Source organism: Felis catus, chromosome F2 (genome assembly GCF_018350175.1).
Source record: "Felis catus isolate Fca126 chromosome F2, F.catus_Fca126_mat1.0, whole genome shotgun sequence".
NCBI classification, from domain to species: Eukaryota; Metazoa; Chordata; class Mammalia; order Carnivora; family Felidae; genus Felis; species Felis catus.
The window spans coordinates 4,555,575-4,567,848 of record NC_058385.1 but is presented as its reverse complement, the minus strand read 5'-3'; the positions used below and the strand labels follow the sequence as shown (position 1 = coordinate 4,567,848).

The 12,274-nt window shown below is 37.3% G+C and overlaps 1 protein-coding gene across 9 annotated transcripts in view; it reads left to right on the top strand.

Annotated features, from left to right (window-relative positions):
• Window positions 1-12,274, top strand: part of PXDNL (peroxidasin like) — a 454,660-nt gene that overhangs the window by 164,055 nt on the left and 278,331 nt on the right. For all 9 annotated transcript variants that reach the window (XM_023248448.2, XM_045049994.1, XM_045049993.1 and 6 more), the window contains exon 2: window positions 1,040-1,111. In XM_023248448.2, coding sequence (XP_023104216.2) covers window positions 1,040-1,111 — 72 coding nt within the window. The remainder of the gene's footprint in view (window positions 1-1,039; window positions 1,112-12,274) is intronic.

Genomic DNA, 12,274 nt, shown 5'->3' with positions numbered 1-12,274 from the left:
GATTTGTCTCTGGCCGGTCTGGGCGCTAATAGCCCTAGGTGCTCCTTGTTCATAATCTCCGATCCCAAAGAGCATAACTCTCTTTTCTTCAGCACCGGGTGACACTCCTGAATGCCCCCAACTTGCTTTATTCTGAGTCCTCTGCTTCCCACAGGAGAAACGGTGTCCGAGGAGATGGTGATTTCAGTTGGCTGGCCTTAAACACCCTCCTGAAGGGCACCTGGTTGACACTTCCCCCAAAATCACAGGGAGTGGGTCTAGGCAGACCAGTACCTTAAGTTGGCTTCCTGTGCATAGCATTTTGTTTGTTGCTCTGTCAGACCACCAATACTTCAGATACTAAGTAACGTAATTATCGGGTTGTCATCCTCGGCCCATCTGTGCCTGCTCAGTAGCTGGAACCAGGTAGGAACCACGTATTTTGTGTCCTTGTTACTTAACACAGTATGCGACACGTACTTGGCACTCGATAATTTACATGCTGCATAAAGCGATATATTAACTGATGAATGAGAATGTTGGTTGTCTCTCTTAAACTAATTGTTTTGTTGACTTGGTTTAATACTTCCGTAGAAGGCTGTCATACTCCTGGACTATGAAGAAAAGTTAACTGTTTCATAACTTTGCCTAAACCCGCGTAATGGTGTTACGTTGAGTTGATAAGTGACATCTGATCTGTCGATGTTTTCCAAAGTACTTATGCTCAATTGGCATGTTGCCATATACAGAATTTGTTTTGGTGTCATAGGAATATGACCTAAAGGAAATGCGGTAACTGCCTTCAACACTGGGAAGAACGTTGTAACTGGCTGCACTTGCCCGGCACCTTTGGACTAGCATACACACTGATATGCATAAGTCGCCAGAAACAACAGACTTCCCTACTGATCGGTGCCTAATGTACCTAATTCTGCCTTAGGTTTGGTCTTTTAGTGCCGTGTTTGGTTATAAAGGGAGAATTCATTTTCAAGCTTCTGGAAATAATAACACCACTGGAATGTGCATATTATAATCTTTTTCCTCCTTTTTGTGTTCCCAGAGACTTGAGGTTTAACAGAATACGAGAAATTCCTGGGAGTGTCTTCAAGAAACTTAAGAATTTGAACACTCTGTGAGTACTTATCGCTTATCTGTGAGGCTTGTAAAATTACGAGCTAGTTGGATTGCAATTTGCCATGAAAAGTCATTTTGAGAGTAAAGAACAGAATGGGTGGGAATTAAGTTTCGCTAGCACTCTTATAATCAGAGATTCTCTGCTTCTTTCCACTGCTTATGTTTTTGTTACCTTCTGAATCTGGGAGATATTCCTACTCATCTAATTGTCCTTTGTATTCTGTTTGTTTAGAAAAGCTTCATGGACAAAGAAACTGAGAGAAAGAGTAGTTAAACAATTTGTCTGTGGGTCCCCTATCCAAAGCAATAGACATGGAATTAAAATTTATGACCTCGTGACTCCAAATTTCTGGCTTTCACCAACATGCTACTGGATCATCTCCTTGTTTGTAATACTCTGAATATTTTTAAAATCATGTATTTAGGGGCACCTGGGTGGCTCAGTCAGTCAAGCATCCAACTTCGGCTCAGGTCATGATCTCAAGGTTCGTGAGCTCAAGCCTCACGTTGGACTCTGTGCTTATAGCTCAGAGCCTGGAGCCTGCTTCAGATTCTGTGTCTGTCTGTCTGTCTCTCTCTCTGACCCTTTCTCACTTGTGCTCTCTCTCTCAAAAATAAATAAATAAACATTAAAAAAAAACCAGGACCAGGCCTGGGTCTGGTCTCTCGCCTATGCTTAAAAAAGATATATATATATATATATATATATATATATATATATATATATATATATAATGTATAATATATGTATATATAATACATGTATGTATATATACATATACATATATATACTATGTATATATATGTATATATTTATATGTATATATACTATATATATATGTATATGTATATACAAAATAAATATATATATAAAAATCATGTATTTAGAGGAAAAGTTACAACTTTATGGCTAAGCTCTAATAAAATATTTCAATGTGTATTACCCGTATTTTATTCACTCAACAGATATTTATATCTGTGACCAGCTTACCAGTTTGCTGGCTTTCGATCCAGACTAAAATACACAGGACCCTGCTATGGTATAGCAGATGGTCTGACCTTATGGACTGTTAGTAAAGAAAGACCCAACTATAAAAACGTATGTAATAAAAATTGACAACTGCTATCATAGAAGAGAGTAGATGTTAGGAGAGGTGATGCTGGGGGCTTACATGTACTAACAGTGCTCTATATTTAAAATTTATTTATGCTGCACTTAATCCAGAGGGTGAAATCAGTGGAAGTTAAGACTATTTGTGTCGTTAGAACTACATGGGTATGTTAGTCTTCTTGACGTAATATTTTCATAATCAAGTTAACAGTGTTTTCAGCTTGGCTGGATTTATCGCTGTATTACAGCCAAGCTAGTCCTTCTAACTTTAGGGTTGAGATTATGACTTTATACTTGTGCTTTTCCCAGCTGGCTTCTTTCCAATTACTGATGCCTGAATACACATACTTTATCACGATAATTCTGTTTGGGGTGATGTAAGAGCATAAGGAAGTAAGGACTACAAGGGTTATTCCTTACTTAACAATAAAGCAGTTGTTCTCAAACCAAAATATGTAAAAAAGTTTCCTAGAGAGCTTGTGGATGTGAAGACTCCCTCTCCCTCAAAGATTCTCATTGAACACTTTTTCAGGAGGGACCCAAAGATTTGCATCTTAACTAATATCTCCAGGGGGTCTGACACTTGGGGAGTATCCTCATTGAAGCCTTCTGCCATTATCTACTGAGATATGGAGGTGATAGAAAAGCAAAGATATTATTAATTTATCAGATTGTTAATGTTACCAAATGTTATCAAACCTCTTCTTTCAACGCAGTTGCCACTTTAAAAGGTTTTTGAGGAGTGTAGCAAAATGATCTCTATCACTGTTGGGCCACATTTTGGAGTTATAGTACACAATACTGTAATTATTAATGAACAGTCCACCTCTTCATTTGGTAGAAGCCATACTTATTAATTTGTGTCTAAATACTTTTATTAACAACAAAACTGGAACAGCGATCACTTGTGGTGTTAATTACATTGAATACTTTGCCTTGTGTACATTAGTTCCATTCCCTGCTGCAGCCCTGTATGGTGGATGTTATTTCTGTTTTACAGATGAGGACACTGAGGCTTATAAGTGTGATGTCATTTACCCACATTCACACATCTAGAAAGGGGCAGAGTCAGGATTCACACACGCTTTGATTGATTAACTGCTGGTTAGCCAATGGTTTCTTATACATGATAGCTTTCAGGAAGGCTGAAATGACAGATGATGGGTTACTTAAATAGTAAGTTGTGCAAGAGAGAAAGAAGTGAGGTCAGAAATGGGGCACTGAAAGACTCTGGGATTGGAGAGAACTTGTGCGGGGCCAGTGTGATAAAGACCCAATTGCTCAACGAGTTCTGAGGACCCAACAGAGTTAGACTTACAAGTATGTTCATGAAAGTGAGGGAAAAGTAAACCTTTGAGCTGGTGTAATTACTGAGTTCCTTGTTGTGTGTGTGTGTTTTTTTAAGCAACCAAACTACCAAATTTTGTAAGAAAACCTCAATGTTTAAAATATTTCTCAATAAGATATAATTATGAAGTCTGATTTTATGTTTTATGTAATGTGAAATCTTCACTATGCTTCATTTTACGAGAGCTTTTTACCGTGTTGATGAATCAGCAGTCACTATTTCATTTATTTACTTTTATTTAAAAATCTGGTGTAATAATGTTGTTGTTTTTTCCCTCTCAAGACTTTGAAGGATTGATGTTTAATGGTTTGCCAAGGGTTTTACTCTGTAAGTAGCCATAACTTTAGTTAAGATATTTGAGGGGCGCCTGGGTGGCGCAGTCGGTTAAGCGTCCGACTTCAGCCAGGTCACAATCTCGCGGTCCTTGAGTTCGAGCCCTGCGTCAGGCTCTGGGCTGATGGCTCAGAGCCTGGAGCCTGTTTCCGATTCTGTGTCTCCCTCTCTCTCTGCCCCTCTCCCGTTCATGCTCTGTCTCTCCCTGTCCCAAAAATAAATAAACGTTGAAAAAAAAATAAGATATTTGATTTGTTTTTATGGCTATTCTGTGATGTAGCAAGGGAACAAAATTTCCTGCAGTAAGTATCAGCATAGTTTTCTAGTTGGAGGTATGCAGGAGAATTTAAAACAAGGCATTCATTTCTGGGATAATAGAAACCTGTGGACAAGATTTGGCTTTCCATCAATTATTACTAATAAGACTTTGGTTGGATCTCTCTGTAGCTTGTTTACATTGTAACTTGCTTTTTTTATGATGAAAAAATAACAACATATGGGTTTATGCCAGTCTAGCTAGTATCATATGAATGATCCAGATTAAAAAAAAAATCTCAAAGATACGAATAAAATGCAAAAAAGGAACTCTTTGAAAGTCTGAGAGACAACCAAGGCAGCCAGGACTCGAGAAGCTAACATCTGGGAAAGATAGGAGGCTGGCTGAGCTGACTCAAACCTTCGGTGCAACTTTTCCTTGTCTGGTCATTTGCCAATTCAAGATGCATGGCCTGGGGATGAAGAGGAGACAGGCAGTAGCCTAGATTTCATGGGGGTCTCACCGGACTGGGAAGAGAAAGGCTGCAATTGAAGACCACTGTGACAACCAGCACTAGAGGGCCGGGACGCCTGAGAGAAGGCAGCTGCCCAGTAGTGAGGTGAACATTTTGCCAGCCATTTCAATGGAGGCACTTGCTGACTTAGAAGACAAACGTATAGGGGAGAGGTTACCAAGAGGCCAAGGAGAAAGCAACTCCTGAGACTAATCAAAGCTGATCAGAGATTTGGGCCATTTCAAGATACCCGAGAAATAAAAGTAAGACTTTAGGGCCCATCACAGAAAAAAGCACCTGATAAATACCCCTGGTTTTAATTTTGTGCCCCTGAAGAGCTATGCCCTAGAAGCACTGGACCATCCTAGACTTGGTGAAGGTCATCTGTATTCTGCTGCCTCCTAAAAACAAATCGCTCCTTCTCTGGAAAAGTATAAAATGATCCAAACCCTCTACCATTTTTCACACATCACGTCTGGCAGTCAGTGAAAGGTGTCCAGGCATGCCAGGAAAACCCAAAGAAAAAGCAGATAGCTAAAAATGCTACGTTTGTTTAAGATTTTGAAGTTATAAAACAGAGCTTAAAATAACTAGGATTGACATATTTAAAGGAGTATATTAAATGAAAGAAATTTTCACCCAAAGGAGGAAATTATTCTGTTTTCTTAGAACTAAACAGATCATTGCATTTGGGGGTTGAGTAGCTTGCTTTAGTCATAGATGAGAATATGGCAGAAGGGAGAATCAGCGTCCTGAAAGACAGGCCATTAAAAATTACCCAGATAGAAGCACCTTGGGGGAAAAAAAAAAGATGGAAAACACAAGAAAGAGAGTAAAAGACCGGGACATGACAAAAATATCTACATGTAATTGGAGTCACAGACAGAGATGATAAAGAAAATAGGACAGAGGCAGTATTTGAAGAGATTTTAAACACCAGTGTTCCCCTGGAACAAAAGATACCAACCCACAGATTCAAGAAGCCTTATGATACATGTAGGCTGAATACACAGAGAACTACACTCAGTCACATTGTAGTATATGCTGAAAACCAGAAACAAAGGGGTCATTTAAAAAATATTTCTAGGTAAATGTATATTATCTTCCAAGAAATAACCATGGAAATGGTGAAAGTTAAAAACAATGGAAAGGCATTTTGCTGAAAAAAAAAAGGAAAGACTTGAATTATATTCACAGGGAAATTGGCCTTTAACAATGAAGGTAAAAAAAAAAAAAGACATTTGCAGACACGTAAAAGCTGAGATAATTTCCAGTCAGTAGGCCTGCAAATTGTTTTTCCCCTCAAGCAAAAAGAGAAGGATCTAAATCGGAAATGCAAGTGTAGGAAGCAATGAAGAGCACATAAAGGGTAAAACCTTTGACTAACTTTAAATTATTGTTTATTTCTCATAGTAATGTGCATTTAACATATGTAGAATGAAAAGGCATGATGACAACAGCACAAGATGTAGGAGGAGGTTAAATGCAATTAAAGTGCTTTCAGATGTTTTCTTTGTTAAGAAAGTGCTAAAATTATCAATTAAAGGTAGGCTTTAATTAGGTCAGTATAGGGGCGCCTGGGTGGCTCTGTCGGTTAAGCCTCTGACTTCGGCTCAGGTCATGATCTCATGGTCCGTGAGTTCGAGCCCCGCATCAGTCTCTGGGCTGACTGCTCAGAGCCTGAAGCCTGCTTCGGATTCTGTGTCTCCCTCTCTCTCTGCCCCTCCCCCGTTCATGCTCTGTCTCTCTCTGTCTCAAAAACAAATAAAAACGTAAAAAAAAAAATTAAAAAAAAATTACGTCAGTATATCTGTTGTAATTTCTGGGGCAACCACTACAAGAATAATAAGGAATGTATACTTAAGTTAATAAGAGATTAATTGTTAATTAGACAATTAATTGTTAATTAGACAATTAGACAATTGTTAATAAGACAATTCAAATAATAAAAAGTATTTGATTAAGCCAAAGAAGGCAAGAAAGGCAAAAGGAACAAAGAGCAGACATGAGAAAGAGAGAAATGGGGCACCTGGGTGGCTCAGTCAGTTAAGCATCTGGCTCTTGCCTTTTGGCTTAGGTCATGATATCATGGTTCATGATATCGAGCCCTGCATTGGGCTCTGTGCTGATAGCATGGAGCCTGCTTGGGATTCTGTCTCTTTCTCTCTCTTTCTGCCCTTCTTCCTCTCACACTCTCGCTGACTCTCAAAATAAATAAACGAACTTAAAAGAAATTGAAAGATGGTGTATTTAAACACAAATACATCAGTGATTGCATATAACATAAATGGATTAAATTTTTTAATTAAATTTTTGACTAAATTTTTTGTCAGGCTGGATTAAAAAAGGAAGTAAACTCAACTATATTTTGTTCCAAAGAAACAAATATAAGGGCACATAAAGGTCAGAAGTTGAAGCCTACCAAAGAAAGCAGTTTTTATTATACTAATATCTAACAGAGTAGATTTCATCCTGGATAAAAGGCCAATTCAACAGGAAAATATAATACAAAAACTGTGTGTACCTATAAAATTTATAAAGCTAAAATTAACAGATATAAACGGAAAAATAGAAATAGCCATGTGTATGTAGGATTTTTTAAAAACTGCACTAAAAGACAAAAATGAATAAGTATATAAAACCTGTTAACAGATAACTAACCAAATTTACCTAACATATATGAAACACTGTACACAACTGTAAAATAAATATTCTTTTCAGGTGCACATGAAACATTTATAAAAATGACCATATTCTGTGTCGTAAAGCAAGTTTCAAAATATTTGAAAGCATTACAATCATATATAATATGTGCCTTGATTATAGTGAATTTAAGCAAAATTCAACTAAAAATCCAGTTCATCTAGAAAATACCAATAGTTTGGAGATTAAGCAATAAATACTCTTCTAAATAACTCTTGGTTAAAATAAAAGTAAAAAAAAATATTTTGAACTCAGTAAAAATGAAAATAGGAGACATGAAAACCTGAAATATACAGCTATAGGAAAGCTTAGACGGAAATTCATAGGCTTAAATGCATGTTTTAGAAAAGCAAAAAAATAAAAATAAATTGTTAAACATCCATCTCAAGAAGCTAGAAAAAGAACAGAAAACAAACCAAAGATAGAAGAGAATAAGTTAAACAAGAAACCCAGAGATCAATGAAACATTATATAAATTATAATTTTCACAAGCCAAAACTTGCTCTTTAGAAATGCCCAAAGTCTTTTTGTCTTTTAAATCAATTATATGAGAGCTGGTAGTTAGAGTAAACAACTAAAGAGAGAAGAGGCACAACTTAACAATATCAGGAATGGAAAAGAGATCATCATTCACATCCTATAGTCATTAAGACAGACAAGGAGAGATTAGTATGAACAACTTTATGCCACTATATTTGAAATGTTAGATTTAATGGGATAAATTGGTCCTAAAATACTTAAACTGATACAGAGGAGAATCCCATTAAAAGTGTTAAATTTCAGGGGCACCTGGGTGGCGCAGTCGGTTGAGCGTCCGACTTCAGCCAGGTCACGATCTCGCGGTCCGGGAGTTTGAGCCCCGCGTCGGGCTCTGGGCTGATGGCTCAGAGCCTGGAGCCTGTTTCCGATTCTGTGTCTCCCTCTCTCTCTGCCCCTCCCCCGTTCATGCTCTGTCTCTCTCTGTCCCAAAAATAAATAAACGTTGAAAAAAAAATTTTTAAAAAAGTGTTAAATTTCACACAAAGAGACAAAACCATTAAAATCCTTTCCCAGGGGCACGTAGGTGGCTTACTTGGTTAAGATTTCAACTCTTAATTTTGGCTCAGGTCATGATCTCATGGTTCATGAGTCTGAGACCCCTGTTGGGCTCTGTGCTGACAGTGCAGAACCTGCTTTGGATTCTCTCTTGGCTCTCTCTGCCCCTCCCCCACTCATGCTCTCTATCAGTCAATCAATCAATCAATCAACATTTTTTAAACAGGAATCCTTTCTCAAAAGAAAACCCCAGGCTCAGATAGCTTCAGCAAAGAATTATTTGAAATATTTTTTTTAATTGAACTAATTGTGACACAAACCTCGCCAGAGAATAGAGACAGAAAGTACTTTTCAACTTATTTTATAAAGCCAGCATAATCTTCACAGCAAAATGCAGAAACATTTTTAGTCAATTTCTCTCAAGAATATAAACATGAAGATATTAAATACAATGTTAGCAAATGATTCTACCAATGCATGAAAAAGATCATGACCAAGTTAGGTCTATTCCAGGAATTCAAGTTTGGTTTAACACACAAAAATCAACATTATTATAAGTCATATCATTTCAGTAAAAGCAGAAAACGTCTCATAAAACTTAACTTACTGATTTAAAAAAAATCTCATAGCAAGTTATGGATGGAAGGGAACTTCCTTAATTTGGTAGAGTATATCCACTAAAAATCAGTAATAAACATTCTACTTAACAAATAGTAAACACTTTCCTCCAAAAATGTGGAATGAGACATGAATACTCATTTGTAAAATTGACATTCAACATTATTTTGGAGGCAGTATTTTTTTACCATAAGGTAAGTTAAGAATAAAAAGTGATGAGGATTAGAAAAATAATTAAAATGGTAATATATTTACCACAGGTAAAATATTTACCTGTGTCATTTTTGTGTACACATGAAATACAAAATATTCAGATGGGCTACTAAAATTAATAAGTCATTTTGGTGATGTAAAGAATAAAGTGTATTTCTATATTCTAGCAACAACCATCTCAAAAATGAAAATTTTTAACCGATACATTTTGCAATAACATTAAACATTTTGATAAGTAGAAATAAATGTAACAAAGGCCATAACTCTCTGAGAAAACAACAGATTACTGGGAGAAATGAAAGAAATCTGAAATAAATGACTACAGTATCATGATTATGAATTCAAAGACTTGATATTGGTATGATATCACTTTTTTTCAACCTGATTTATAGGTTCAATGCAACCCCGGTCAAATATCAGCAGGCTCTTTTGTGGAAGTTTATAAGCTGATTCGACACGAATAGTTCATCAAGTATTAAAGAAAGATATTGTAGAAAGATTTAAACTAGATGTCAAGCTTTATTGTAAATAAGAGAAATAAAAGTGTGGGATTGTTTCAATGGCAAAGAAACAAATGAAACAGAGTGAGGAGTCCAGAAACAGACCCACATGTAGATGGTCACCTGAGCTGTCACAAATACGTACTGCATTGAAGTGTGAAAATGAAAATTTTTTAGTAAATAGTGCAGTTATTTGGATAACCACGATGAAAAATATTTTAACCCCATTTCACTACTTTGCCATGTGTACAATAATGAATTCCAGATGGATCATAGATCATATAAAAGGTAAAAGTAACAAGGATTCTAGGAGATAGCATAGAAAAGAATCTTTATACACTTTGGACAAAGATTTTCAGAGTATACAAAAAGAAAACAGTGAAGAAAATGACTGATAAATTCGATTTCATTAAAATTAAGAACTTCAGCTTACTAGAGACACTTTTATGAGTAAAAAGAGAAGCGACAGGCTGGATATTTACAATTATGTATATACCATAAAGGATTTGCATCAAGAACTCTTACATATCAATAAATAAAAGGCAAGATCCCTAACTAAAAATATATATAACATGTTTGAACAGGCATTTGACAAATTATAATTTCCAAATGGTCAATAAACTCATGCAAATGTATATTCAGCCTTCTTTGCTGTCACAGAAATGCAACATAAGATCACGATGGGGTTCCTCACGCCTCCATTACAACAGAAAACACTCAAAATAATCAATAATAATGGAGCCAGTAGACTTCTTACAAGTTTCCAGGACGAAAATTGGCTCAGTTATTTTAGAACACTATTTAGCCGTGTCCACTAAAACTAAATACCCGTAGATCTGATGACTCAGAAATTGCACATCTAAGCATCTAATCCACAGAAAGGAATATACATACATTTCAAAAGTTATGTATAAGAACTTGGTTGAGGGGCACCCGGGTGGCTCAGTTGGCTAAGTGTTCAGCTTTCGATTTCAGCTCAGGTCATGATCTCATGATTCCGGAGATCAAGGCTTCCAATGGGCTTTGTGCTGACAGCACAGAGCCTGCTTGGGATTCTCTCTCTGCCCCTCCACTGCTCATTCACTCTCTTTCTCCTAAAATAAATAAACTTAAAAAAAGAGAACTTGGTAGAAACATTATTTGTAATACTGAAACTGGAGAAAAGCCAAATTATCCATAAGTAAATTGCAGTAAATTCACACGATGGAATACTATAGAGCAAATAAAAAGAATGCGTTACAACCACCTGCAACAACACAGATAAATCTTGTGAATGAAATGTTGGGAGCAGGATGCCAGACACAAAAGAGGGAATACACATGTTATGACTCCATTTATAAAAAGTTCAAAACCAGGTCAAACGAAATGCAAACTTTCCATCTTGCTAGAAGCTGAGGTTTATTGACAAGCAAGGCATGAGGGAGGTTTCTGTGATGTTGGAGATGTTCAGTTTCTTGATTTGTGTGGTGTTTATATGAGTGCTTTCATTTTTATATACAAAAATATCAAGAATACTTAAGAGGTCATTAAAATATTCACCATAAATGGATAGCCATAAGTAAACTACTATTTTGATGGGGAGATTGTACATAGTGTCTTATCTTCTTTTTACTTTTCTGTATTTTCAAAATTGTGTATAATGAGAGTCTAGTATTAAGAAGAGGCAGAAACTATTGGGGAAAAAAAAGATGGACAGATTAAATGTACTAACCTATCAAGTCCTAGTAAACTTAAAGTTATGCATAATTAAATATAGAACAAACTACATTCCTGTAAGCTAGCACAGTTAGAATTCTACAGCTAGATGTGGTTGTAAAGAAGGAACAGAAAGAGAGAAGCACCTGGGGGAAAGCACAAAGCCCCAAAGCCATTGGTTTGCATATGAGAGGGGCTGAATTTTGTGAGTTCTTGCAACCAGTAGGTCTTAAAGCCTGGCGTGTTAAAGGACAGCAGGCTTGGCTGGGATAGAGCCCAAAGCACGCTGCCCTGTTCCTGGAGAGAATGCAGGCAAACATCCTAGAAACAGAGAGCATTGAAACAGAGAGCATTGAAACAGCAATCTGAAGCTGCCTGGAGCACACAGTGGGGGAGATTATTTGCTCATCTTGTGAGTGTCCCTGGGAGGAAGCATTCAAGGAGATATACCTCTCTAGGACCAGGGGAGCTGGCCAGCACCAGCTCCCCCCCTGCACACCAGCATAAACACAGAGCCACCAGTGAGAGGCATTGCTGAACCATCCTGGCTGCTTGCCTTCCTTACACTAAGCACCACTCCCTACCTGCCCTGAAAGGACTGCCCTTCTCCATCAAGCTTGCCGCAGTCCCAGGGCAGTAGGCTCCTCCCCCCAGAAGACCAGCACAAACCCCTGTTCCCACCATGTCTCCTGATCAGAGAGTTCTGGTGGAGTTGCTGTCAGTTCTCATTTCACAAGCAGACTAGAGCACACCTAGTTAAAGCTTGCCACATTCAGGCCATGGACCAAATGCTGCCACAGCAGGCAACGAGACTGCAGACGACTGGCCTGAAGGA